Here is a 27,607-nt window from a genome sequence, read left to right as displayed (position 1 = left end):
TTGTCTGATAAGACCTTGTAAGGGGACGCATCTTCTTGTAAGTTCTTATGAGACAATTTTGTAAGAAATTTGTCAGATCCTACACGATAAACATTCCAGAATCACTAGGTTTGTCACTGAAAAAATATGAAGAACAAAAAACTAGAGTAATATTTGGGCGAGCATCCTGATAAAATTTTCCTTTTCGAACTCACTATAATGAAAAAAATTTAGTTAAATTGAGTGTTTTTGGAGAAAAAAACCACACAGCAAGCCTTGCCCAATTTGGAAACAACCAAGGAACAAACACCAACGGGAAAAATTCCACAGAAAGAAACCCCGCCCAAACTGTTAAAGAGCTACTTCCTTAACCCAATTGGCTACGCCCTCGCGAAGTCTGGCCATGCTTTAGCGGCCCACGAGAATTCATGTGAAACTATCGAAACTAAATAAAAAATCACTAACAAAGTTAGATAACAACGTTGTGTTTTATTTCCCTGGCGTTTTTTTCATCAGAATGAGCCTGGGGGCTGTTCCCCAGGGGTTAAATTTCGAGAGCTTATCTCATAGTGTCAACTACTGTGTGAATACTCTTCTTCACAAAGATTGAAATTTTTCTATGAGCTATTCCTGACAAACGCAAAATTTTCAACTGTGAAGCTGAGAGCGTAGTTGGATTATTACAAACTGATTTTAAAACTGCTTTCAGATCTCTTAAGACAAGCGGCATTTTGTAAGCTTCGAAAGTTGATTTCAACCTGTGTTCCCTGTCATTAGAGAGTTCAGGGCCATTTTTGTCTTTTTAGCGGTGGGGCCCATTATCCAAGAACTTGATCTCAATTAGACAAGCTTTCTGCAGCACTGCTGGTATCTCAATAAAACTATGATTGCAGTATCGGAGCAAGGGCTGTAGGAAATTTTAGATATTGTAGTCAGTAGTGTTGATAGACGCAGTCTGGAGATCCGTTCTTCTTAGACCGCAGACGAAAAAGAAACAAAAAACAGGCATTGAGATATTTGGTGCTACCACTGAATCCAACAGTTTTACGGACTCAGTCTTATAAAATTAGTTAACAGAATAAGAAACGTTGCAAAAAAGTACACAGATGTTGCGCAGTGCGATCTAAACTTGCGTTGAATCTTGAGTTGCTGTCCAGGGGCTCCAAAATTTAACCGCTTGCTTTAACAAAGTCTATTAGAATTTGAAATTTTTTAATTGTAAACATGTAAGCACGCATTATCTCAATCTCTAAAACTGGCAACCGATTGATAAAGTAACTGTGGCCTATGGTATAAGATGTGGAATTCGTATCTTCGTGAACACATTGGAAGGTCCCACTTTCATCAAATCAATTGAGGAGTTGAGTGGCTCAGTGGTTTCTCAATAGACACGGCTTTTAAAACTTTACTGGAAAGTTCCAACATTGAAAAGGCTCCCCTCTTTTCTTCATCGTTGTCACATTCACAGCCTTGGTTATCAACTGCATCCATTCCAGACTTCGGTTTGCAACTCACGCTAAAGGAGTTTTGAGCAGCCCTGAATTACGTCCTGGAGGTTTAGCTGTATAACAACAAACGAACAACCCGTACTCTATTTCGTGTACACTTGAGGACGTTGTTGATCATGCAGCCTCTTGTCATGACAAGGGCAACATAATGGGCCGTGGCAATCGATTGAGCGACAAACTGGTATATCAGCATGCGCGTCTGCTAACCTCTCACCTGCAAGCGAACAAAAGCAAAACCTGACCAGGAGACATTTATTTGCCGGTCAACCAGCTAACTTAGCGGTTAAACGTTACCATTGCAACCCCACTGCGAGCCAAACATCAGCCTTCTGGACTATCAGTAGACCTCAACAAACTAGCTCAAGCTTTGAATTAGTGCGATACGTGGCTCAGCCCAAATGAATATTACAAGAGATGCAAAAATGTGAGCATATGGCTGCTTATTGCGTCCATTATCGACGCTAACCCAAACGGATGGGAGGGTCTCATTAACTCCTGTCACCTAAAGAAAGGCGACAAATAACCCGAATACTCTACGCGCCCAATGAGCGGATACTTAGACAATGCAAGTTTTCATCAATTCATTAATGGGTTCCTACTACATAATAAGATGCGGAAACAAATCTTATCTTTGAAAATCTCAATCAATGGATTTAACTTCCTATTAAGAAAGCAGAAGAAATGTCATTCAAAGTGCTGTTAATCTGTACATCTGATCAAAATTAACCTTTCAATTTCACAACGTTATCATTCAACTGCGATTGCACTAAAATAAAAACTCTGACTTTGAAAATTATTTTATTTGAAAAGTTATCAGCCCAAATAATAAGACAAAAATTGAAAACTCTAGATGCTATAATTGTCCAGTGTTAAACTTCTCTGAACTTCTGGAAGTGTGATTGAAACCAAACTGCACTGGTTTGGCGACACTCCATGCAAGTAACGAACCCGACCTGAGTACTGACTGAGTAATGGGTAAATTTATTTGCACAATTCACAGCAAAATTTTTAAAACAATTTAAGCGAACTATAATTCAGATGTATTTAAAAATCTTGTAAAATAATAGATTACACTCATTACAGTTATAAAAGAGGAAAGCATTTCTTGAATTTATTCAAAAGGGGAAGAGGGGTTAGAACTGTTGCAGATGTGCGAAAGACAGTGGGCAAACTGTGGGGCCCAGATAGGAGTAGACATCTTTCCTCGGGTTTCCACTGATTTTGATTTTCTTAGACTCTGGCGCGGTAAGATGAAGTGAGTTGCTGCATCTGATGAACTTGTCAAAATAAGAGCCATCAACATCCACGTTGAACATGCGGGGTGGTTTGATCTTGGCCCAGTGTGCCAGCAGACGAAATGTGAATGAGGGTACGATTGTGAATAGAGGAGCTGAAAGACAACGTTCATGTGACGTCACCATAATTAGACAGTCTATCTAGGTTTCTATTGAAAGAATTAGAGCAGGCTATAGTAATTGTTCTAAAAGTTTCGAAAACTCTTAAATGTTGTGAAATAAAGTTTTAACAAATTGAGAATGCAAGCAGGGATTTGGATAAGCAAGAAATAGCTGCGACAAAGAATGCTCATTGCAACCCAAAACATGTGTGGCCCAGACGGACCTCGATCGAGAACAGGGGTTACGGTGGGACAGAGCGCATAGTCTAGACAAAGTTTCACCATGCCGTTCTATCTGGAGAATACCTGAAATTATTCTGTACTGTCTGTACAATTGGCCCTAGCCGGGCCCAGGAATTTAGCCAAAATTATGCAAGATCAGCGGTAACTTGCGCTGAATTTAGCGTAGATCTTACATAATCTTGCGTTGAACTTAGCGTTGATCTTACATAAAATCAACGCCAAGACCTGTGGGTATGGTACTCGCACCACTGACCTCCTACTTACTTGTCGCCTCTCCTACCACTGTGCCACAGAACCTTATTCAGCTTAAGAACCGCACTATTTATAAATCGGACTGTAACATCACGTTTCACGTAATTTCAGCGTTTCAATGCGTAGGTCTTACATAATTTAGCGTTGATCTCAGCGTAGATCTGATGCGATTTTCGTTAACCTTTTGCTCTACTTTTAACTCTTTTTAGTTTCACTTGCACGCAACCGGATTTCAATTTTTTTTGAAAAAACCCCAAAAAAATTTGCCTACCTACTTCATTCTAGCATCCAACTACACCTCCCACGTACCCCCTCCACCCACCTTAAATCCCCCTCCCCACGTTAAAATTATGAAAGATCTACGCTAAAATCAAAGCAAAATTACGTAACATTGACGGTGAAAGCGTTGAATTTATGTAAGATCTACGCTCAGTTCAAAGAAAAATTATGTAGGATTGGCGGTGAAATCGTTGAATTTATGTTAGGTCTAAGGTAACATCAACGAAAAATAAGTAAGATCTATGACTTGTAATAATTGTTGAAACTAGTATACCCTGGTAATTATACTTTTCGTTAATTTAACTTAGCAAATTTTCAACTACTTTCTCTTTTTGGACCTTTTCTTATAAATTAGTAGAGTTTAAACTGGTATCTAGTAGATATTTGTTAAACACTTTGATACGTGGCACTCATAGGCATTTGTAACTAGTTGTTTTGAAGGAACCATAGTCTTGTAATAATTAGGACTGAGTAAAACTTAATCGTTTCTTTCGGTTTTCTGTTAATCAAAAGGGTACTTGTACAACTTTAGTAACTTCACAATACATCTCTAAGGATCTGAAATCATACTCAATCTAGCTTCAATTTATTGGATTCAAATTAGTTTGGTGGCTAGTAAAGTAGTGATCAACCAATCAATAATTAGGTTAAGTTAGGTTAACGGACTGGAGGACAGCACCGAGTCCAGGACAACATCAAGACGATTGATTTCTCAGAGTATTAATCGGCCAAGCTCCTTCCAGGAGACCGCATATTGAAGCCACTCTGAGGGTAGGCCTGCCTGCTCGTAGAAGACTTGGCTAGTTAAGTTAACCCATGTAGTATGGAATGGTGAACCAAGTAGACAATTAAAACGGTCTACAGTAACCTGAAGTACCTGATGGGCAATGTCTTTACGTTCTATCAAGTTGGTTATTACTCGTCTGGTTGGGTTGTGGAGTGAACACCGACGAGCTCTTCACGTCATCTACTATTTGTTTTAAGTATATTGGTTGATCGATTAATTAGAAAGTGAATTGAGGACCTGGTATAATTCTCAATCTTAGAGTCACGAATTTATTTCATTTTGTAAAGCATTTCTTAGAAGCTAAAATATCATATAACATAGAAAGGCATTACCAACATATTTTAATAACATTTTTATTAGCAATTGACTACAGTTCTATAGCGCCTGAAAATACTTTCTTTAGGACTTGAACGGAGGGCCTGGTATAACCCTTCAGTCTAGTTAAGAGTAGTAGGTTTTGTGAAGTTACTATCCAGTCCAGTAGTTTTCTCTAAGATAGATTCTAGGAACAATTGTGGAATTGTGAATAGGGTAAAACCTCCACCCTAAATATTCAGATTCTATATTGGCGACCACAGAGGGATTCTTCTGATTAGAAGGCGGTTTTGCATTTTACCAAAAAAAACTCAGAATTGAAATTTGAGAGAACCGATGATTTAGATCTTTGGAATACGTTCCAAAGGTAAAACTCATTTATATTTTTTTTTGTGTCATTTGGTTTTGCATCGAAAATTACTTCAATTACCAAAAATTAACAACGCACCAAACAACCAGCAACAGCAACAACAGAACCAGGCGAACAATCAGCAGCAAATAGTCGTAGCACCACCCCTTCTCACACCCCTCCGATACCCCAGCCGCGACTTCGAGAGTTTCGAAAGATGGGTTCGACACTTCGAATCCATGTCAAACGCCAATAATTGAGATGACCAGAGACAACGCGAGCTCCTGCCCACGTGTTTGAACAGTTATGCGTTAGATGAGTATTACAATCTCCCCAATCATTACTTTCAACAAGTGCAACGACAACCAGCCCCGACCATAGCGAGAGTTCTGAACGCTCTTAACAACAGAATCGGCGACTTTCCCAACGCAAGGAGTGCACGCACCGAATTCAAAAATCTTCAACAATTGGAATCAGAGTCAATCCAAGAGTTCTCAAGGCGAGTTCGTAAGTTAGGAGAGGCAGCCAATGCTCATCTTGATGTTGCGGGACGACAGGAAGCTAACAAAGATGCCTTTGTGGACGGACTGTTGGACAGCGAAATCAGATACACACTCCTGAAGGAAGAACCGGGAAGCTTCAATGCAGCTAAACAACGGGCCATTGCTCTAGACGCCATCAGTAAAGCGGAATCCAGTCGACTGCGAGGACGAAGAAACGGGCATGTGAGATGGACAAAGGGTGAACAGGATCATGATGAGTCAGTAGCAGCTGACTTTAGAGCACTCAACACCAGTCTGTCATCGGGTTTCAATCAAATGATCGAGTTTCAGACCAGAAGCTTCAATAAGATGCTAGAGCAGCAAGAGCGACATACACAGATCATGGAGAAGATTCTTGAGACCCAAACAAGATTTCTATCCGAATCAAGTCAACCCAGATTTCAGAGTAGAAGTCCGGGAAGACCGGAAGGCTTTCGACCCAGAACGTCTGCGATGCAGTGCTATAATTGCCGCGAGTTTGGGCACTTGTCCAATCAGTGCCCACAGAAAGGAACAATACAACCTGGTTTACCCGCAAACTTGGACACCGATAGACAACCAATCGTAAAAAGCATTTTACAGAGAGCGAACTCAGAACAAGTGAGCAATATCAACAAAGTTCAAGCCGAAGCAGTCTTTGGACCTACAGTCTACGTGATGGTTGATCTTGACGGACATAAACACAAAGCGTTAGTGGATACTGGGAGCAATGTGAACATTCTATCAGAAAAAGCCTACTCACAGTACGAACAGCGTTCCAAACTCAGACCTTTCCGAGAACAAGTTCTTTCGGCCACCAATGATCCTTTCGAAATACTTGGCGTTTTTACTGTCGAAATAACGTTCGACACCGGGAGCCGATCTCCTGGTGACACCAAACACAGACATGCCTTTGATACTTGGAACCCAGGTGATGGAGGAGAATAAAGTATCAATCGACTTCCATTCTAAGCAGCTCATGATGGAGAAAGAAAGCAACGTTGTAAATTTGCAATTTGCCTATAAACCTGAAGTCCCCAGGCACGTACGTCTTTGTGAGACGGAAGTAGAATCTGGTCTTGATCAAATTGAAACAATGGAAGAAACACAGCACAGGGCAGCTGCAGAAACAAACCTAACCCTATCATGCGATGAAGAGTTGGAACAGATTTGTTCTTTAGCAATTCCAGACAGGAACCAACAAACTGACGACAGAAGAACACTGCTACGAGAGTTCAGAGATGTGTTTGCAATGAACGACAACGAACTTGGACAGACACACTTGGTTCAGCATGAAATTGACACAGGTGATACGCTGCCCATCAAGCTTGCACCCCATAGACTTGCACCTGGAAAGATCACTGTGGTTAAGAAGGAGATTGAGGACATGTTGGCACGAAATATTATCCGACCATCAAACAGCCCGTACAGCGCACCAATCGTTCTCGTTACCAAAAAGGATGGAAGCAATCGAACGTGCACAGACTTCAGACGACTAAACGAAGTAACAAAGAAAAACGCTTTTCCCCTTCCTCGAATTGACCAGATACTGGATCATCTTCACGGAGCAACGATTTTCTCAAGCCTCGACCTAGCCTCTGGATATTGGCAGGTCCCATTAGCTGAGAGTGCTATACCAAAAACTGCGTTCGTCACTCCTGATGGTGGACACTATGAGTACCTCAGACTTCCATTTGGACTTTGCAATGCACCGGGAAACTTCCAGCGACTTATGACAAGCATCTTCAATGAATATCTCTTCTCGTTCGTCCTCATCTTCTTGGACGACGTTCTGGTGTTTAGTAGGAATGTGGAGGAAAACGAAAAACACATGCGCCTCGTTTTTCACGCTCTTCGCCAGGCCAATCTTAAACTCAAACCCAAGAAATGCCGCCTCTTTCAAGAATCCGTAATCTATCTGGGATACAAACTGAGCCCAGAGGGAATTGCACCAGATGAAAACAAACTCGTTGTAGTACGGGACTGGAAACGACCAGAAAACGTTACCGAAGTGAGGTCTTTTATTGGATTTTGCAGTTACTACAGACGGTTCATCAAAGACTTCGCTGGGATAGCGAAACCTCTTCACCAGATAACAAAAAAGAACAGCCGTTTCACTTGGAACCCTGAATGCCATAATGCGTTCAAAAAACTGAAAGCGGCTTTGATTGATAGCTCAGTACTCAAGTATCCGGACTACAACTCTCCTTTTATTGTGGAAACGGATGCAAGTGACAACATTCTTGGGGCAGTACTCTCGAATATTGTCGATGGAGTAGAATACCCAGTGGCTTTTGCAAGCAGAGTTTTGACCCCATCAGAATGTCATTACTCAACAACAAAAAGAGAAGCATTAGCAGCCATTCAGGCGATGAAATGGTTCAAGCCTTACATTTGGGGAACTCAATTTGTGTTCAGAACAGATCATGCATCGCTACAGGGGTTATTTAGACAAAACAATGACGGGATGATATTCAGGATGCTACAAAGACTGCAAGAGTTTGATTTTCAAGTAGTACATAGACCAGGAGACAAGCACGGGAATGCAGATGGACTGTCAAGACAGTGCAGCATCACAACTGAGCTAACTGAAGCTGAGAGACTGGATATGTTTGGAAGTTGCCCATCAGCTAACTCTTTGGAAGACGCCCTCGGAAGAATTAATTTAGTTACAGCAGAGGACACGAACGAACCAATGAGTATCCAATTTCAAGAAGACGTAAACTCACTTAGACTGGCTCAAAGAAACAATCCCTGCTTACGTCTCATCTTGCAAAGGGCAAACGCTGAGAAACATCCAGACCAAAATCCGCTGAGAGACTTAAAAATCAAGAAAGCAAACGCAATAGCACAAGGAGAAGATGCAGTAGCGATGTGGGGCCTTTGGGACCAGATGGAACTGACTGATGGCGTGCTGTACAGGAAGTGGCATGTAGAAGGAAGCAATACAACACAAAAACAACTTGTAGTACCGCAGGGACTCAGAGAGACAGTTTTGGAACAACTTCACGATTCAAAACTCAGTGGAGGCCATTTTGCTTTTCAAAAAACCTTGGACAGGGCAAGACAGAGGTTTTGGTGGCCCAATATGAGAAAAGACAATGAACGAAAATGTGAGAACTGCACCCTGTGTCAAGCACGAAGTACCGCTGGAAAGAAAAGAATAGCCCCTCTCCAGACCATCAACGTTGGGATCCGATTAAGCAAAGTGGCAGCAGATATCCTAGGTCCTGTTACCCGAGCGAAGACAAGCGGTGCAAAATACATACTCGTGTTGACGGACTATTTTACAAAATACGTGGTTTGCGTTCCCTTAGAAAGAACTACGGCCGAAGATGTTGCTAGAGCAATTGTGGAGAAATGGGTTTTGACGTTTGGAGCACCTGATTGCCTACACACCGATCAAGGATCAAACTTCTGCAGCGAACTGCTACTGGAAGTGTGCAAAATTTTTGGAATAGAGAAGAAAAGAACATCTCCATATCACCCGCAGGGAAATGGTATGGTAGAACGTCACAACAGATTTGTTGCGGATGTTATTTCCAAATATTGCGCAAACAATCCAAGTAGCTGGGATCAAAGGATTCCCTATCTCAACTTCGTCTATAATACGACCGTACACAAAACAACAGGACAGACTCCATTCTCCCTTGTGTTTGGACAAGAATGCAAATACCCGATTGACTTGCTACTCCGGAAAGCACCTGGTCGCGAAATTGCCAAAGACGAATTCGCAAGATGGCTCAACGAGCAATTCAGAGAAGCACATATGAATGCTAGAGAGACACTTGGTTACAAGCAAAAAAGACAGAAAGATATGTATCAGAAAAACGTTTTTGGAGAGGAATTGAAGCCCGGAGAGAGAGTCTGGCTTTTTGCACCCCACAAAGCGAAATCAAAAAAATTTTCCTTCCATGGGACGGACCGTACAACATCATTGAGAAGACGTCAGAGGTCAATTACAAAATTTCAAAGGATGCGAATGCAAAGAAATGGCAGATAGTCCACTACAATCGATTGAAGCCTGTGAAGGAGGAAGACGAGTTACCCAGAATGGAAACGAGATCATCACATCAAGAGAAATGGCCCAGCCGCCAGAATACAAATGACCAGGAAGTTCCCATTGAAGTAAACAATCAAACTTTCACTCCAGAAGTTATATCAAAAGGACCCAAACAAGAGAGTCCCTTCAAATGGATGGACGAAGATGAAGATTTTTTCTACGATCTCTTTGCAGAGCGAGAACATTCAACTAAAAGGCCCACTAAGACTAACATAGGAGCAGAACCGAACACTCCGGAACAAGCAACAACCCAAGAGAACCAGTCTCCTTTCGTAACACCAGCCAAAGAGATTGAATCTACACCACTGCCCCAACGACCACACAAGCCAAAAAATGTCTTGAGGGACCTCAGTGAAATACAGTCAACACCTGCAAGCGCCAAAAGGGAAATGTGCAAACCAAAAACATTTGCAGAACTTTTGGGAACCAAAACGGACGAAACAGTAAACTCCATCGCTAAAACCCGAGAAAGACGCGCAGTGAAATACCCAAAACGATTCGGAATCGACGACGAATAAAAAAAATAATATATATATTTATATATATATATATATATATATATATATATATATGTCTTTAAAAAAAGAAACTTGATTAAGTTTCTCTATATAGCATTGCTTAAAAAAATGTAAAGATCAAAAGATGAGCTGAAATTTCTATTAACGACGGGGGCAATCGTAAAACATATTTGAATAGCACCAAATTAAAAAAAAAGAACTATCTTGCAAGTTAATGTAACACCGGTATTATGAAAAGAACTAATTAGCTCGAATACATTTCAGGGAATTTGGGGGAATTTTTGTAGAATGTAGCCTTCTTTCTAATACAGAAAAATGCTATCTAGGTTTAGCGCAGTAATTAACCATAGTAGTGTTCAGATGTACAACTTTGTGATATTTATATTAATACTTGCGGTACGACAGCAATCAGCGGAGAGTGCACGAACTACTGCGCATGTTCTCTTCCAACCTCAAACACCAGTTTCATTGGCTGACTCATATCTGACTGTGGATATTGCAGTCCCACTTCCAAAGCTGTTGAACGTGGATCTCCGACCAATTTATAAATTCTCTTCAAAACTTCAGCAATTGGAACAGAAAACATGGAAGAGCTCCCAGTTTTGCAACAACCCAGAAATAAGCGCACTATTACAGCACCACTTTGACGGAATAATCTCATCTATTCAAACAGAATACGAAAGAGCAGAGAAAGAAAGGACAAAGCTTGTCAAAGGAGTAGCATCGTTTGTAAACCAGACTATCACTCTTCAGCGACAGAGACGATCACCACTGCTGTTTGCAATGGGAGCTGCGACGGCGATAACTTTGGAACCCTTACTGGAAAAAGCAGGCTGCATGCTACTCTCAATTTTTGGTCTGTTTGAAAGCTCCAAGCGAAAGATGGAACAACTGGAAGGACCGATGCACTATTTGGAGTCAAGAATGGTTCACTTGCGCAACGAAGAAAAAGAGTCTATTCAGGTCATGGCCAGCAGTAGTTTGAAGCTTCATGAAGACACACGAAAAGTGCTAAACTATTCAAAGGATAACTTTGAGATTCTGCAAACAAACCTGGAGATGCTTCAAAAAACAATGGAAGAAATACAACAAGCCCAAGCCTGTGATCATCGAAGGTCTGACGTTTTTATGTATGCCTTTCGCGCCCAAAGTGCAATTAACAACGTATCGTGGACTCTCAATGCTATGCACAGTGAGTTGCAAGTACAAACACTATATTTGACGGAACAGAGAAACATGTTTACTACAAGCATTGAAGTGCTATCCAAAGGAACACTGCCAACCGCACTAGTACCCTACGAGGATTTACGGAAAATAATTACAACTCTGAAGCTGGGAGACAAAAAAAGTTCTATCCCATACGACCACTCAAGTTTACTTTACAGCCTGCCCTTAGTGAGAAATGTTTTTTCCAATCCACATGGACTGTTAATCACAATGGAGGTGCCAGTGTACAGTGGTGAACCAATCCACGATGCCTACAAAGCAATCCCTCTGCCGCAACCAATCAAGAACACAACAACGGCCGCAACTCTAAAATTAGAAAGGAGCTATTTGATCGTATCAAGGCAAGAAGAAAGCTATGCCGAAATGAAGAGTGAGGAATATCTGTCTTGTTGGGGGACACAATTGCTTAGACTTTGCACTAAGCCAGTAGCGTTAGTGAGCGCGCAAGATCAACTCTGCTTGACTTCACTCCTATACAATCACGAGGTGGCTGCTTTGAAGACTTGCACACGAGAAGTAACCGAATTGCCAATTTTACCGACAGCAATCTACCTTGGGAACTCTATGTACCTCCTCAACGCGGCAGACGATCAACAATTTCTTTATAACATAACGTACAGTGGGGGCAGAAAGTTTTCAAACCGTGTACCAGCCTGTAAAAGTTGCCTAGTGTATCCCCCCTGCAATGGAAAACTGGTTCACCCGCAGAATGGACTGGTCATGTTGCCCGATCCAGCATATTGTCTTCAACACAGTGGACTAATAACAACAATCACAACTCCCGAACTACTGGATACCGCTTTCGACATCCCGAGCTTTCCAGCGGTCACGCCTACAGAAGAGAGTCGGAACTTGATCTTGCATAGGATCAGATCGGCACTCAAGGATGTCCCTACGCTTGATGTCACGCCTGAATTAGTCAGTGAGATGGTAGACAAAATCCATCAACAACTTTCTGACGAAAACAACTTCAAATCCTTTGGCCATGGGTCAACACTGCATACATTTAAAGAGCTGGCTGGTCTGCTTGGTTTCTCTTTAGGGTGTCTTGCTTTTGTCCTTCTGGCTGTCTGGACAGGGAAGAAGTGTTACCAGTCCAAGAACACTACGAAACATATTCATAATTTGCCCAACGATGATCAACGAGATATCGGAACTGACATGCAGTTTGAGGAGAGATTAAACTTAGTTGAGAGAATGCGAAATGAGGAAACAAGCGCTGATTAAAAAAAACTGTCGTACCAAAATATGGTGATGGTGCTTTTATATACTTATACTCTAATTTCACTTTATTCTACTATTCAGGAGAATAGTTTAGTCCGGATGGGTGGGATGTAGGAATGGAAAGTTAAACTTAAGCTTTTTTTCGGAAAAGAACCAAATTAATACTGACCTTGAATTATTCCCAACACAAAAGCGAATTCTAAATTTGAAACTGAACAAAGATAATAATGGTAAAGAAATTTAAACTCATGAGAATGGTTGAATGAGTAAAAATTGATTCTGATAAAGATTATATCATGGATTGAACACCAAAATTCTCACCCACGTAATATTGGATTAGAAACCCAAATTAGGGGCCTAAGTTATCAAAGTTCTGAAAACTTTTCCCAAAAAGGTATTTTTCTCACAAAGATTCGGAACATTTGGTAAAAATAGGACTAAACTATCATAACCAAACATAGATTAGCAGTATATACACGGCTCAATTTTAGCCAATTTTTGTAACCAAAACCAGTCTGAAAATAGTTATATTGTCGTGATAATCGAAATTTCGGAGTGAGTTAACAGATCTCTGTCGCGGTACTGAACTTGTAATAATTGTTGAAACTAGTATACCCTGGTAATTAAACTTTTCGTTAATTTAACTTAGCAAATTTTCAACTACTTTCTCTTTTTGGACCTTTTCTTATAAATTAGTAGAGTTTAAACTGGTATCTGGTAGATATTTGTTAAACACTTTGATACGTGGCACTCATAGGCATTTGTAACTAGTTGTTTTGAAGGAACCATAGTCTTGTAAAAATTAGGACTGAGTAAAACTTAATCGTTTCTTTCGGTTTTCTGTTAATCAAAAGCGTACTTGTACAACTTTAGTAACTTCACAATACATCTCTAAGGATCTGAAATCATACTCAATCTAGCTTCAATTTATTGGATTCAAATTAGTTTGGTGGCTAGTAAAGTAGTGATCAACCAATCAATAATTAGGTTAAGTTAGGTTAACGGACTGGAGGACAGCACCGAGTCCAGGACAACATCAAGACGATTGATTTCTCAGAGTATTAATCGGCCAAGCTCCTTCCAGGAGACCGCATATTGAAGCCACTCTGAGGGTAGGCCTGCCTGCTCGTAGAAGACTTGGCTAGTTAAGTTAACCCATGTAGTATGGAATGGTGAACCAAGTAGACAATTAAAACGGTCTACAGTAACCTGAAGTACCTGATGGGCAATGTCTTTACGTTCTATCAAGTTGGTTATTACTCGTCTGGTTGGGTTGTGGAGTGAACACCGACGAGCTCTTCACGTCATCTACTATTTGTTTTAAGTATATTGGTTGATCGATTAATTAGAAAGTGAATTGAGGACCTGGTATAATTCTCAATCTTAGAGTCACCAATTTATTTCATTTTGTAAAGCATTTCTTAGAAGCTAAAATATCATATAACATAGAAAGGCATTACCAACATATTTTAATAACATTATTATTAGCAATTGACTACAGTTCTATAGCGCCTGAAAATACTTTCTTTAGGACTTGAACGGAGGGCCTGGTATAACCCTTCAGTCTAGTTAAGAGTAGTAGGTTTTGTGAAGTTACTATCCAGTCCAGTAGTTTTCTCTAAGATAGATTCTAGGAACAATTGTGGAATTGTGAATAGGGGAAAACCTCCACCCTAAATATTCAGATTCTATAATAAGATCTACGCTAATTTCAAAGAAAATTTTGTAAGATCTACGATAATTTCAACGCAAAGTATGTACGATTTACGCCAAATTCAACCCAAAATATGTATTATCTACACCAAATCTAACGCAAATTATGTAATATTGGCGTTGAATTAATGTCAGATCTACGCTAAAATCAACGCGAAATATGTAAGATCTACGTTTAATTCAACCCAAAATTTGTAAGATCTACGCCAAATTCGAAGCAAAATATGTAATATTGGCGTTGAATGCTTTAAATTATTGTCAGATCTACGCTATATTCAACGCGAAATATGTCAGATCTGCGCTAAATTCAACGCAAAATATTTTAGATCTACGCTAAATTTAACGAAAAATATGTAAGATTGGCGTTGATTGCGTTTAATCATTTTAAGATCTACGCTAAATGTAACGTGAAATATGTAAGATCTACGCTAAATGGAAACTATCTAAGATCGATAACTTCGATGTAAAACATGTAAGATTGGCGTTGAATGCGTTCAATTTATGTAAGATCTAAGCTAAATTCAACGCAAAATTTTTAAGTTCTACGCTAAAATTAGCGCAAAAATGTAAGATCTACGCTAAATTCAACGCCAAATATGTAAGATTGGTGTTGAATTTATGTAAGAGCTATGCTTAAGTGTTGATATTCCAAAATTTTAACGCATTCAACGCCAATCTTACATAATTTTGCGTTTTTAGCATTGACATTTCGGCCCGGGTGGAATGCAATTCTTCTGTTACGTTACGGTTCCGATTCGTTTGTTGTGACGTTTACCTTTGATAATTTCGTTTTTGGAGAACGACCAAAGTGTGCATCGAGCGGTGTTATGTTTTTGTTGTTATTTGATTTACTATTTTTTCCATTAGAGCAGATATGTTAGATGATATTGATGTTGCGAAACAAAATTGAAGTTAGAAATTGATTTTTGGAAAATTTTCCTTAAATAATCCTTAACTATTTTGATAATATCTCAGATAGAACAGACCCTGAATGTGGTAGGAGACGCTGAAAAGAAGAAATTCAACTAGGTGCTACGTAGCTCTAGATTGCCTGCAAATTAAAAATAACGGAGAATGAGGATTTTTAGAAAGTTACTTCAGAAGATAACTATAAAAACAGCTTTCAAATATTATTCCAATGCTCTTTCGTCAAGAAGCTTTCGTGTGTCGACGTTCCGTGTGCTATATTCCAAAGCTAAATCTGTGAGCCAACAGAATCGAATCGCTGATTTTCATTTGAGGAGTTACGGATTTTTTCCATTTGTTCTCTTCCCCTCCCTCCCTTAGTCTAGACCGGGAAATATTAAAAGACCGTCCTCGAACGATTGAAGGCATGATTACTTCTGTCACATGACTAATTTTTGCGAAAACGCATTCCACAAAACTGCCGTAATTAGCTTTCATTTAATTGCAGTATATTCCTCATTTTAGTAATCAATGTTGATGAAAGTGTCGTAGTCATATCTACCACACCACTTCGATGCACGTCAGTATTATTTCACTTCAGAAAAGATTAAATTTTTGCGAAAAGCCCTTACCGCCGTACGTAACTACTAGTCACATTTTTTTCAAGTATTTTCCATGTTAGGCTATTTAATTGCGTTGTGGAAACTACTCACACGAAATTTAAGAGCTTTCCGCATTGGGCGTCAAAGAGACGGGGGGAAGTGCCAGCCACATTCTTTCTAGCTAGTTTTTTTGGTACCGGTAGATGCTCGTAATGAACCTTGGCTTATATTATAATGATAATGCCACATCGTGTGATCTATTTTTCTACTAGTGCGCTAGCAAAAGTTTTGCACGTAAAGAATATGCCCGGTTACAAACAAAACTTCTGGAAACTCGCCAGTTGAGCTGATTGTTTAGAGCAAGCTGAGTTTCCGTCCAGGGAGTTGAGTTCGATGAGTAACTTAGGATTCAGTCAGCATTGTGTACATTCATATTTTGCGACGCTTTCATTTTTTTTTTGAAGAGTGAAGAGGCCTTAAGCTTAGATTTAGGACGTTTTTTAATGGTTTTTTGGGCCAATTTTCAAAAGAAAAAAAACCGAGGTCAAATTTGTAAAAAAAAGTTGCAAATTAATGTGAGAGTTGCAAATTAAGTTATAAAATTGTATGCAAAATAATGTGAGAATTTCCAAAAATTTGCAAATTAATGTCAATTTTGCAAAACCTGTTTGCAAATATTTGCAAATATAATACATTATTTTGCAAAGTTTGTAAATAAATTTGCAAATTTTTGCAAACTTGACCTTGGGTTTGGACTAGGGAGCTGGCAAAATCAAATTGAAATTCAAAGGCCAACAAAGCATTTAAGAAACTATTCAGCATACAAACAAAACCCAGCTGGTGAGTCACGCCAAGTCATTACAAATAGCAATAGCAGTAAAATATGTAGGTTATTTTGAACATGAAGTTTTTTTCTAAATCACAACATTGTTTTCTATCAATCTTCAGGAGCCATCGCTAAGTAACAAAAGTTCTGCGAGGTTAACTACACAAAGTTCCTGAATAAAAATTGCACAATACAAAAAACCACCTAAAAACATGTGATAAATTAATGGGTACCTGAACAAAATGACTGTCATAGCATTTATATGCTTTCCTACCAACGCAATCGATTTTCACGGTTTCAAAAGGAAAGATCTCATCTTCACCAAGCTGTTTTTCTCAGCAGAGCCAAAATTTTTTTATCTCACTTGAAATTGGACTGGATGGCTGGCCTTCGTAGCCCAAGAATCTGGAAGCTGCTGTGTGCATGGCACCTGGGCCCAGACCTACTGGGTGTACTCCATGAGTCCAGGAGTGGTTGAGAACTGTAAGAAAGAAATGGAGATACTTGTTGCCCTTTTCAAAGTGCATGGTGCCTTGATTCAACATGGTCGACTTCTCAACAGATGTGGCTCCACATGTCTCATTGGGATACCTGAACAAAAAGGTAAACGGAAAAATACATCTGTTTTAATCTTTAAAAATATGAGATACAAATTTATCAACTTTAAATTTACTTGCTATATTTAATACAAATAATTATACAACCTGCGACAAAACTCTTTCTAAGCTTGTCATTTTTACCTTTGAATTAAAAGTAATTGTCTCATCAAAATTTATATCTGTAAACTATTGAAAAATTATTTCTTTTTACTGTACATTGGGAGTGAGAGGGTATTTCGCTTCAGTCATTCTTGACTATGTGCAATGGTGCTGCAGCGATATGACGTCATAGAACCAATCTAATCAGCTTCCTTCACTGACGCAAGTATTGGTGATGCGAACAAAAGGCTGTTATAATAGTTCTCTTTGGCTCGATATGCTTGGGCTATCCTTTAACCGCTGTTGTTTCTGTAATCAAATGACTATTTGGTGCACTGAAGCCATAGAATCATCTATATCTAGGTGAAGGAGTTACTTTGTCTGATAATTATGCTACAAAATTCCTGGAAGTTATATATGCTGCTGGCGAATAAAGTTATATATGCTGCTGTTTTGAGTAACGTATTTACTAAGAAACTAGTTAAAGGTTGCTGAAGATTGCCAACGATTTTGACGTTGCTTTATTTTCTATGGTGTGTAAAATATATGATGTCTGTGGATGTCAATGCTAAGCTCATTAGTTGACGCTGAAAACTTGGATATTCTAAGCTTTCTATTCAATTCCTTCATGACCGATGATTTGAAACTGCGCTGCAATTCAAAAACAAAAAAAAGTCGGTCAAACCTATCGTTCCCATCAATTATAAAAACGTCAAAAATAGCCGAAAAAGACGTCTAAAATAGCCAAAAAAGCGTCTAAATTAGCCGGGGAAACGTCAAAAATGGCCGAAAAAAACGTCAAAAATAGCCGAAAAGAAACGTCAAAAATAGCCGCAAAAAACGTCAAAAATAGCCGCAAAAAACGTCAAAAATAGCCGAAAAGAAACGTCAAAAATAGCCAAAAAAACATCAAAAATAGCCGAAAAAGACGTCTTAAATATCCGGGAAACGTCAAAAATAGCATAAAAAAAGCGTCAAAAATAGCCGAAAAAAATGTCTAAAACAGCCGGGGAAACGTCAAAAATAGCCAAAAAAACGTCCAAAATAGCCAGGGAAACGTCAAAAATAGCCAAAAAAAGTAAAAAATAGCCGAAAAAAACGTCTAGAATAGCCGGGAAAACGTCAAAATTAGCCAAAAAAGATGTCTAAAATATCCGGGGAAACGTCAAAAATAGCATGAAAAAACGTCCAAAATAGCCGGGGAAACGTCAAAAACAGCCCAAAAAAAACGTGGAAGATAGCCGAAAAAAACGTCTAAAATAGCCGGGGAAACGTCAAAAATAGCCAAAAAACCGTCACAAATAGCCGTAAAAAACGTCAAAAATATCCGGAGAAACGTCAAAAATAGCCGAAAAAACTTCAAAAATAGCCGAAAAGAACAACTAAAATTCATAGCCAAAAAAGCGTCTAAATTAGCCGGGGAAACGTCAAAAATGGCCGAAAAAAACGTCAAAAATAGCCGAAAAGAAACGTCAAAAATAGCCGCAAAAAACGTCTAAATTAGCCGAAAAAGGCGTCTAAATTAGCCGGGGAAACGTCAAAAATGTCCGAAAAAAACGTCAAAAATAGCCGAAAAAAGCGTCAAAAATAGCCGGGGAAGCGTCAAAAATAGCCGCAAAAACGTGAAAAATAGCCGAAAAAAACGACTAAAATAGCCGAAGAAACGTCAAAAATAGCCAAAAAAACGTCCAAAATAGCCAGGGAAACGTCAAAAATAGCCAAAAAAAGTAAAAAATAGCCGAAAAAAAACGTCTAGAATAGCCGGGAAAACGTCAAAATTAGCCAAAAAAGATGTCTAAAATATCCGGGGAAACGTCAAAAATAGCATGAAAAAACGTCCAAAATAGCCGGGGAAACGTCAAAAACAGCCCAAAAAAAACGTGGAAGATAGCCGAAAAAAACGTCTAAAATAGCCGGGGAAACGTCAAAAATAGCCAAAAAACGGTCACAAATAGCCGTAAAAAACGTCAAAAATATCCGGAGAAACGTCAAAAATAGCCGAAAAAACTTCAAAAATAGCCAAAAAGAACAACTAAAATTCATAGCCAAAAAAGCGTCTAAATTAGCCGGGGAAACGTCAAAAATGGCCGAAAAAAACGTCAAAAATAGCCGAAAAGAAACGTCAAAAATAGCCGCAAAAAACGTCAAAAATAGCCGAAAAAACGTCCAAAATAGCGGGGGAAACGTCAAAAATAGCCAAAAAACATCAAAAATAGCAGAAAAAGACGTCTTAAATATCCAGGAAACGTCAAAAATAGCATAAAAAAAGCGTCAAAAATAGCCGAAAAAAATGTCTAAAACAGCCGGGGAAACGTCAAAAATAGCCCAAAAAAACGTCAAAAATAGCCAAAAAAATCTCCGAAATAGCTGGGGAAACGTCAAAATAGCCGAAAAAAACGTAAAAAATAGCCGAAAAAACGTCAAAAATAGCCGAAAAAGACGTCTAAATTATCCGGGGAAACGTCAAAAACAGCCGAAAAAAGCGTCAAAAATAGCCGGGGAAGCGTCAAAAATCGCCGCAAAAACGTGAAAAATAGCCGAAAAAAACGACTAAAATAGCCGAAGAAACGTCAAAAATAGCCAAAAAAACGTCCAAAATAGCCAGGGAAACGTCAAAAATAGCCAAAAAAAGTAAAAAATAGCCGAAAAAAACATCTAGAATAGCCGGGAAAACGTCAAAATTAGCCAAAAAAGATGTCTAAAATATCCGGGGAAACGTCAAAAATAGCATGAAAAAACGTCCAAAACAGCCGGGGAAACGTCAAAAACAGCCCAAAAAAAACGTGGAAGATAGCCGAAAAAAACGTCTAAAATAACCGGGGAAACGTCAAAAATAGCCAAAAAACCGTCACAAATAGCCGTAAAAAACGTCAAAAATATCCGGAGAAACGTCAAAAATAGCCGAAAAAACTTCAAAAATAGCCGAAAAGAACAACTAAAATTCGAGCCCAAAACATTCACTCAACAAAAAGTTATTAACGAACGAGCACTAGGCATGACCCAATTTTTCGGCGTACGGAGTCTGAAATCTTGAATATTTCCTAAAATACTGAACCAATCGGAACCAGACCTGGCTCATTAGAACCGCTTTGGAAAAGGCTTTATAAAATATATATGACTCTTTATTTTGATCAGTGGTTCACGATAGACCGACCTGTGAGCAGAGGGCAAGTTGACCCCAGTCGATCCGAGTTAGCTAATGCTCGTTCTATAATAACTCGATATATCAACATAAACCATTGGAAAAGCACACTATAACTAACAGATGGCGGCAATGGCTCCTGCACAAGCTGATATTTGGGCACAACAAAGTTCATTTGTCCAGTATTTTGGCTGTTTTGGCTGGGTTGGTCTTCCTCTGGGTCAACTTCTCTGAAATTTGTAACATTTTTCAGTGCTGTATCACATTTGGATCGAACGAGAGGGCCTCGGTTTAAAATGGGCGTTCTCACGCTGTTTCCATTTTTAAGGAATTTGTCTCGATTGATGTTGTTCGACATTTGCCAAATCTAAAAAATGTCGATTTTCGGCTAAATTTCGGCTTAAAACGGCTGAGAAGTGGCTGAAAACGGCCCAGAAACAGCTGTAAACGGCCCAATTTGGCCTTCCCGGGTCCCCTGGCATCAGTTAGCATCAGGTGGAAGGAGTTGGCATCAGTCTCCATCAGTTTTCAGAGGCCCCCGAGAAAGTGCCCAAAAATAAGTGAAAAAATCATGGCACGTTGCGAAATTTTTTTGAATTTGAAATTTTCACTCGAAATTTTTTGAAAAGTTGGTTTTGACTTGGGAATCAACTTCCAAGTGTTATCAAAGTCTTGGTTAAGACTTGCCAGACTTGTAAGACGTGTATTTAGACTTGCCCAGTACTGGGAAACGAAATAAGACTTGGAATTAGGCTTGAACAGTACTGATACAGGCTTGGAGTTCGATCCGGGTAATCTGATTTTATTTGCACCAATTATGTCTTCGTTGATCTTTTGTTGTTTAATTTCATCGTCTTGGGCAGTATTGCTGATAAAGGCAGGTTGGAACTGTTCGTTATCACTGATCAACTGAGTGTCATTTCCGTGTAGAAATTTTTGCCCGCGCGCAAACATCGAGAGTTTTCAATTTTTTGCGCAGCTGAGAGTGTCCTTATTTCCTGATTTGTTCAGTTATCCTTGTGTTAGCATATCTGCACTCATCTGTGTGGAGATTTCTCGTTGCAGTTTCTGATCCAGTAAGATCTTTGCTCCAGGTGATAACCAAAATGATGTGAAAATTTAATTCGTCTACAGTTATAGTCTTGATTCTAGTTGCGTCTAGTTGCGTCAAGGGCGGCTGTGGCTCTAGTGGCCTAATTGGCCTAATTGGGCAACCCTCTTTTTGTTTCCCGAGAAGATCGAATTGTAGTTCGCATATCTTCAATTGATATGACATATGCCACTACTGCTGTTGCTTCCAGTGACACATCGCGAAAGATGTGAAGCTCTACAGATGGCTCCTCGAGGATGGACCAGTATGTTAAAATGAAATTTCTTTTCCTAGAAAGTCCTTGCTCTTTTGGCTTCAGCCAGGGGTGTGGAGTCATCATCAACTGATGCAACTGCTTTGTCCAAATGGAAAATTGTCAAGGTTCTACAGGTATCTGTTGTTTCATACCAACGCGGGATGTTGTAAAGCAAAATGGGCACAAGCTGGCAAATCTCAGGCTCCGACAACTGCTCCTTCTCGAAATAATAGCAAAAGTCTATGTATGTTTGCTAGTAGATCTGTCGATGGTCTTGTCCCATTCTGCGATGTTGCGGCAATGAATATTCTTCGCATGTGGTCGAATTATTTGGACAGATCATATTAAGATATGTGCATCGTTTGTTCTTCTGTTCTCCGTACGGATTTTCTGCGATGTATCTCTTTCCCAGGTCGACTTATATCCCCATGTTCCTGGTCCAGTTTTGATAAAAACTTCCATTCCTTCTGTAGTCTTCTCAATAAAAGTTTGCATTTTTTAAACGCCTGCGATATGCTGTCTAGACACTGTAGTTGCCTCTCCACGGAAGTTCCGTATAATATCGATCGTTGGGCTGTATCATGCATGTTTTGAGGAGTTTTTTGTCGTCCAATAAAACTCCTCGGTGCGATGATTTCAGTTTTGTTTCCAATGATGCAGATTCAGTTTTCCACCATCTCAAAATTTTACTGTTATGTATGTTATCGTGGTCAAGACAGTTGTTGTAAACAAAATATTTGCTGTGAATTGAATAATGTTCTTAGTTTTTCGTCGAATGCTGTACGAGGTCCAGAAAAAATCCATCCTAGCTTCTGCGAATCTTGTGATAGGTGCTGACGATGGTCCTTGGTACGATCTGATTGGCAGCATAAGGTGAAACTTGTCTTGCACCATAAAAATTGTGACGCCCAAATATTAGTCGTGACGTCAATTTTACAGTGTTGCAGTCTCCGTCTTCCACCAATTCAATTTTGCTTCGTTGAGATCTTTATTGTGGTGGATACAGTTGCTGCACAAAAAGTTTTGAGGTGATGTGAACTCTGTTCTATGTTTTCATGAATGATGCATTAGATCAATTGATGGTCGTCTAAGTTTGAAGAGACTTGAGCTAAGCGCTGATGAGAGTCCTTAGTCCACTCAGAATGTTAATAAAATGAATAAAATGTGAAGATTGTCTTGTACAATCAAAATCCTGACGTAAAAACTGCTTAACATTGGTATATTTAAGCTATTGAGGACGTTGTATTGTCTTACAATTTCTCCTGCTTGCTACCGCAACTTGGGTTATGTGATATTTTCTATAACACAAACCTGTTTCAAGCTTAGCCATTTGTCGTCATTTACTTCAGATATTCCTTCGGTGCGGCAAAGAAATGTTTATTTGCTTGTCCTATTGGCTTCTTCCAAGACAAGATTTGACGCGTTTCCTTCTTGAGATGAAAACGCTGCACCGTTCTGCCATGCAAAATTGTGAAAATTCTTTACGCCTCAATGAATACGCTGGTTTGGACCAAAAGCGTGCTTTTATGTAGTGAGATTGGCTCAAAATAAAGCGAGTTTGCCGTAAAGAGTTTGTCATTTGTCATTGATGCACTGCTTCTTTCTGTGACTGCGAAAGACTTTATGTCCACACGAGTGGAAATTTTTTAGTGATTCGGAGGACTTTCGATGTCGCTGATCTTCAAGTTCTTCCATTGATTCCATGTAGCAGTGCGTCACTGGCCACATGCTCGCTATCAACAATTTAATTCAAAACAAAAGTTGCTGGCGTCGTGTTGTTTTTTTTCAATTTTTAAGCAACTCCTGCAAAAATTTAGCCGATGAACTGACTCCATTCATTTATCTGTTATTTTGCCTTTAAAAATCGGTCAACAAAGCAATTGAGATCATGAGCTTCCAAAAATTTTGTTAGGCCATTGGTTGAATTCAGTTCAGCTAATGTTAGTTGATGAGCTTTCCGTAAAGTACACACCAATTTCCCTTGAATACTTTGCAGTAAGGAAAACTGTCAGTTGCTTGTTCCAATATGGTAGTGCTATTGAACTATGCTTCTAAGTTGAGCTCTTGACGAGTCCTGGTCATTGTGTTAATGAACGTCGAGATGTTGACAATTGTCCAGATAAGTGTTGTCGAGGTTGTTCTGTAGTTGAAGAAATTCGCTAAAATTGCCGACAATGACCTTGGATTCCCGTATCGGTGCTTTAGTTGTTCTATGGCATCCTTGTACAGGTGTCAGATAGTTGCAAGCAAAGCCCTCGGTTGATGCTTTTGTTTGTCCAAACACAGGCCCTTGGAAACATGAGATCTTCTGTCCAACACTTGAAAGTCTCAAATCATGACGAGTGTCTCAAATCTTGATGTCGAAACGGTTGACTTCCGTTGAATTCCTGTGAAGAACCAATTGGGGAAGCAATTCAACCGAAGTGTGTACAAGTGTGCGGGGTGTTGAAAGCAAGTAGAAAATATTATTGAGGAGTTGCAGAGGGATTTTGGAACTGTCTTCTCGTAGTCAAAGATCGTTGGGTAAGCTTAACTAATGTATCAAAAACTGACTTCAATGTCGCGCTGGACTATGTGGTTCTTTTTTAAGTGATTTTCCAGTTGAAAGTTCCTTGTGTGATCTTTGTTGTTGTTAATTTGCTGTGTTGCTGTTCATACTGACGTTTCCATTTTTGCAACTTTTTTATTTTTGCTGACAGGATTGCTGTCTGCCGCTTATATGTGGCAAGGTCAGCGATTATGAATTTGCGTTTTCAAGTCTTCCATCTGGTTGTAGGTGTCAGTATTATGTCGATGTATTCTTCGTTTTGGTTCTCGTCTTGTTGTGAAATTAATTCATATCTTGTTTCCTCGAAAGCTGATAAGGTTTCTTCGTGCTGAATTTATGTTTCCAATGTAACAATTTTTTTTTATTGTTTATCCTTTGAAAAGTTTCTGTGAATTTTCTCTGCCATCGCACTGTTTCTTGTTTGAAGTTGAGGTGGTTGTTTTGTTCTTGTTGGCATTGTGGTCAAGTAAGCTTCTTATAGCTTGTTGTTTGATTTTGTGAAAGAAATTTGTTGTGGAGCAATTTGTTTGTGATGGGATGGGGATTCATAGTTTTTCCCATACTGACTCCCCAAATTGGTCTAAAAGTTTTCTACTTTTTCCTTGATCCTTCTCTTGGGATTACGCCCTCGAGTTTGGTTTTCGGTTAATTTCGATTTAGGATGATGTTGGTGCTGCGATGGGACGTTAGAGAACCAAGCTAAGCAGCTTGCTTCACCACGCGAGTAAAAAAGCTGTTATAATAGCTTTTTTTGGCACCATATGCCTGGGCTACCCTTTGCCAACTGTTGTTCCTCGGGAACAGTTGTATGTAAACTTTCGTAAGATTTGCTTCACAATTATTCTTTTGCTACCATGAAATGATGACCGTTTCAGAACCTTTGTTTGTACATAGAAATCAGATTCATGCTTTGGCTTCAATAAGGTTCACAGTTTTGAATGTTGCACCTGCCCCCTTGCACACGATAATTAACTCTTAGTATTTTACTAAATTTGAATTGGTTAAGGAGTATTTAAGTTGAGCTGTCAAACTTTTCACACATGGTTGAAGTTTCAGGGACGGTGAATTGGGCGATGCTGCAACCATGCCGACACTTTTTAGCCGACAATTAGGTCATTTTAACTCAGTAAAAGTCACATTTCATGATACTTACCGTTACACAAAGCAGGAGGTAAAACAGCGCCCTTTAGTGTAAAACAAACACTAATTGGTTATAACCACTAACTATTATGGCCATGCCTCAGCGGCCGTGGGATTTGACATGAGTCTAACCAAACATCAGGAATCACGAACAATAAGAGTTTTCTAATTTGTATGTCGGCTAATAGTTCAATAGAAACTTGCATGTTGATTATGATGCCTATGATCTCATTGCTGTATAGCATAAAATTTACGCATATAAAATGCAGATGAAACCTTACGTGAGGATATTGTCCATGACAACCACGTTACGGTATGACCTGAGGTCTTTAAGGGCGACGACATCCTGGTCAAAATAAAATCCACCGAAGACGTATAGCAACGCTGCTCTCATCAAGTCACTCAAATTAGTAAGTGCTCCCCTTGACTGCCCATTATCAACCGCTATTCCCTCCAAAGGTGTACCCTTAAACAGCTCATTGGGGTCTATGAAGTAAATATTCAGTCTGTCAGGGTAGAATTTTTCAAATAATGAACACATCGCGGGGTGATCAATTGTGAAATTTTTCGATCTCACCATAACTTTCACAGGAAGTTTTCCAAGAGTCAACACCGATTCAAACGCACACATAACCCGGCCTTTAAAACGAGGCTTGAATGCGGCATCTATGAAAAACATTTGACTGTTTTTGTCCGGATTTGAAGGTGGAAATGGATCAAGCTGGATTGTTTTGCCACACATGTTTTCTTTTGGTACCGTAATTTGAGAACTTTTGAACAATGGCTCATGAACTTTTGACATCCCCTCATGAGAATAAGCGGTGTTACTTCTAGACCAGACAATAATAGCTACCAAAATTGCACCAATAATTAATACCAATTTGAAACGCATATTTCTGTGTTTCGATCAAAAGTTTTGCAATAATGATATTTAGGCTAATTCGGTCTTTTGTGTTGTCACTCTTGTTCACGAAAGGCTAAAAGTGTTCCTTTTGCAATGTTATGAAGGTGATTCAAACCCAACGAAGTTTCGAATACAAGGAAAATGTAAGTTTGAAAACTTGATAGTGTAAGTTAACTTCAAACTTATGCTAACAAATATCAAATAAAAACTGGGATTTTTGAAAGATGCTTTAGAGAGCTGCAATGAAAACAGATACAAGGCGTAAAACAGGTTAGTAAATAATTCTCAAAACCAACTACTTTAATGGCTGAATGATAGATAATATATGAGCTAAGATATCATGTATATAGTTAAATTTGCATCAAGTTTTACGTAATTAGCTGTCCGAAAAATCAGTACCACCAGTATAGATAATAATAACACAGACTTAAAAAGTACGTAGTTTTCATCATTTACATTTAGAACATATAGAAAACAGCGCAGTTCCCATTATGCTTAACAAACTGAAAGCTGGCGTCTTAAAATTAACCATCAGAAAGCTCACACAATTCTGTGCCTGGAGCAGAAAACTCCAATATAACAATATAAACCTTGTTCTCTAAGTTGAATGTGAATTGAAACTACGATTGAGTGTTTTCACCAATTGTAACGCTCGATGTATTGAACTTGGATAATGAAATTACAAAGCTTAAAAAAATAGTACTTCTGAAAGACACTTTTTGCTACTTTTCCCGGTCATTTTGAATATTTAAAAAACTTCGCGGCAAATGCAGCGTTAACGCAGATCTTGCCGAGTAATATTAAGCTTGGTACCATGTTAACATCTGCAATATTGACCATCACAAAACAACGTCCATTAGTTGTTGCAACTTTCAGAAACTCGCTAAAAACAAAACGCATCTTTAAATGCACATATGGTCAAACAACAATTCAATGACGGTTCCTCATTTTATTTTTTTCTCAAAATTTGCAGGAACTAGAGCTAATCAGGTTTCTCACCTATAAATTTTGAGAAAATACAGAAACTGGGGGCAGTGAATACCGTATAGAGTTCAACTAAGTTTAGAAGTGGTTGTTCGAACTAGGTTCAATCAATATACAGGCAATTCAGAGAAAAATCC

General features: G+C 39.1%; 1 protein-coding gene across 1 annotated transcript; it reads right to left on the bottom strand.

Annotated features, from left to right (window-relative positions):
• Positions 1-1,868: 1,868 nt before the first annotated feature.
• Positions 1,869-26,790, bottom strand: LOC142349611 (uncharacterized). The gene is made up of 3 exons (XM_075401297.1): positions 25,864-26,790; positions 17,073-17,299; positions 1,869-2,877 (listed from the first exon to the last, which is right to left on the bottom strand). Exons 1-3 carry the CDS (start codon positions 26,472-26,474, stop codon positions 2,621-2,623), a joined length of 1,095 nt encoding a protein of 364 aa, XP_075257412.1. The 5' UTR covers positions 26,475-26,790; the 3' UTR covers positions 1,869-2,620.
• Between the last annotated feature and the right edge of the window lie 817 nt (positions 26,791-27,607).

The sequence above is a fragment of the Convolutriloba macropyga genome, chromosome 1 (assembly GCF_964194025.1).
Source record: "Convolutriloba macropyga chromosome 1, txConMacr16.3, whole genome shotgun sequence".
In the NCBI taxonomy this organism is placed as follows: Eukaryota; Metazoa; Xenacoelomorpha; order Acoela; family Convolutidae; genus Convolutriloba; species Convolutriloba macropyga.
Note: the sequence above shows the minus strand (reverse complement) of the source record. Positions and strands in the feature narration are given on the sequence as shown.

Excerpts from the sequence above, each read along its gene's own strand:
- LOC142349611 (XM_075401297.1), bottom strand. The coding sequence starts at position 26,474 with ATGCGTTTCAAATTGGTATTAATTATTGGTGCAATTTTGGTAGCTATT. Across the intron at positions 17,300-25,863 it reads GTCATGGACAATATCCTCAC|GTATCCCAATGAGACATGTG; the intron begins GTAAGGTTTCAT and ends CTTTTTGTTCAG. Across the intron at positions 2,878-17,072 it reads GCCATCCAGTCCAATTTCAA|CTCCTCTATTCACAATCGTA; the intron begins GTGAGATAAAAA and ends GTTGTCTTTCAG.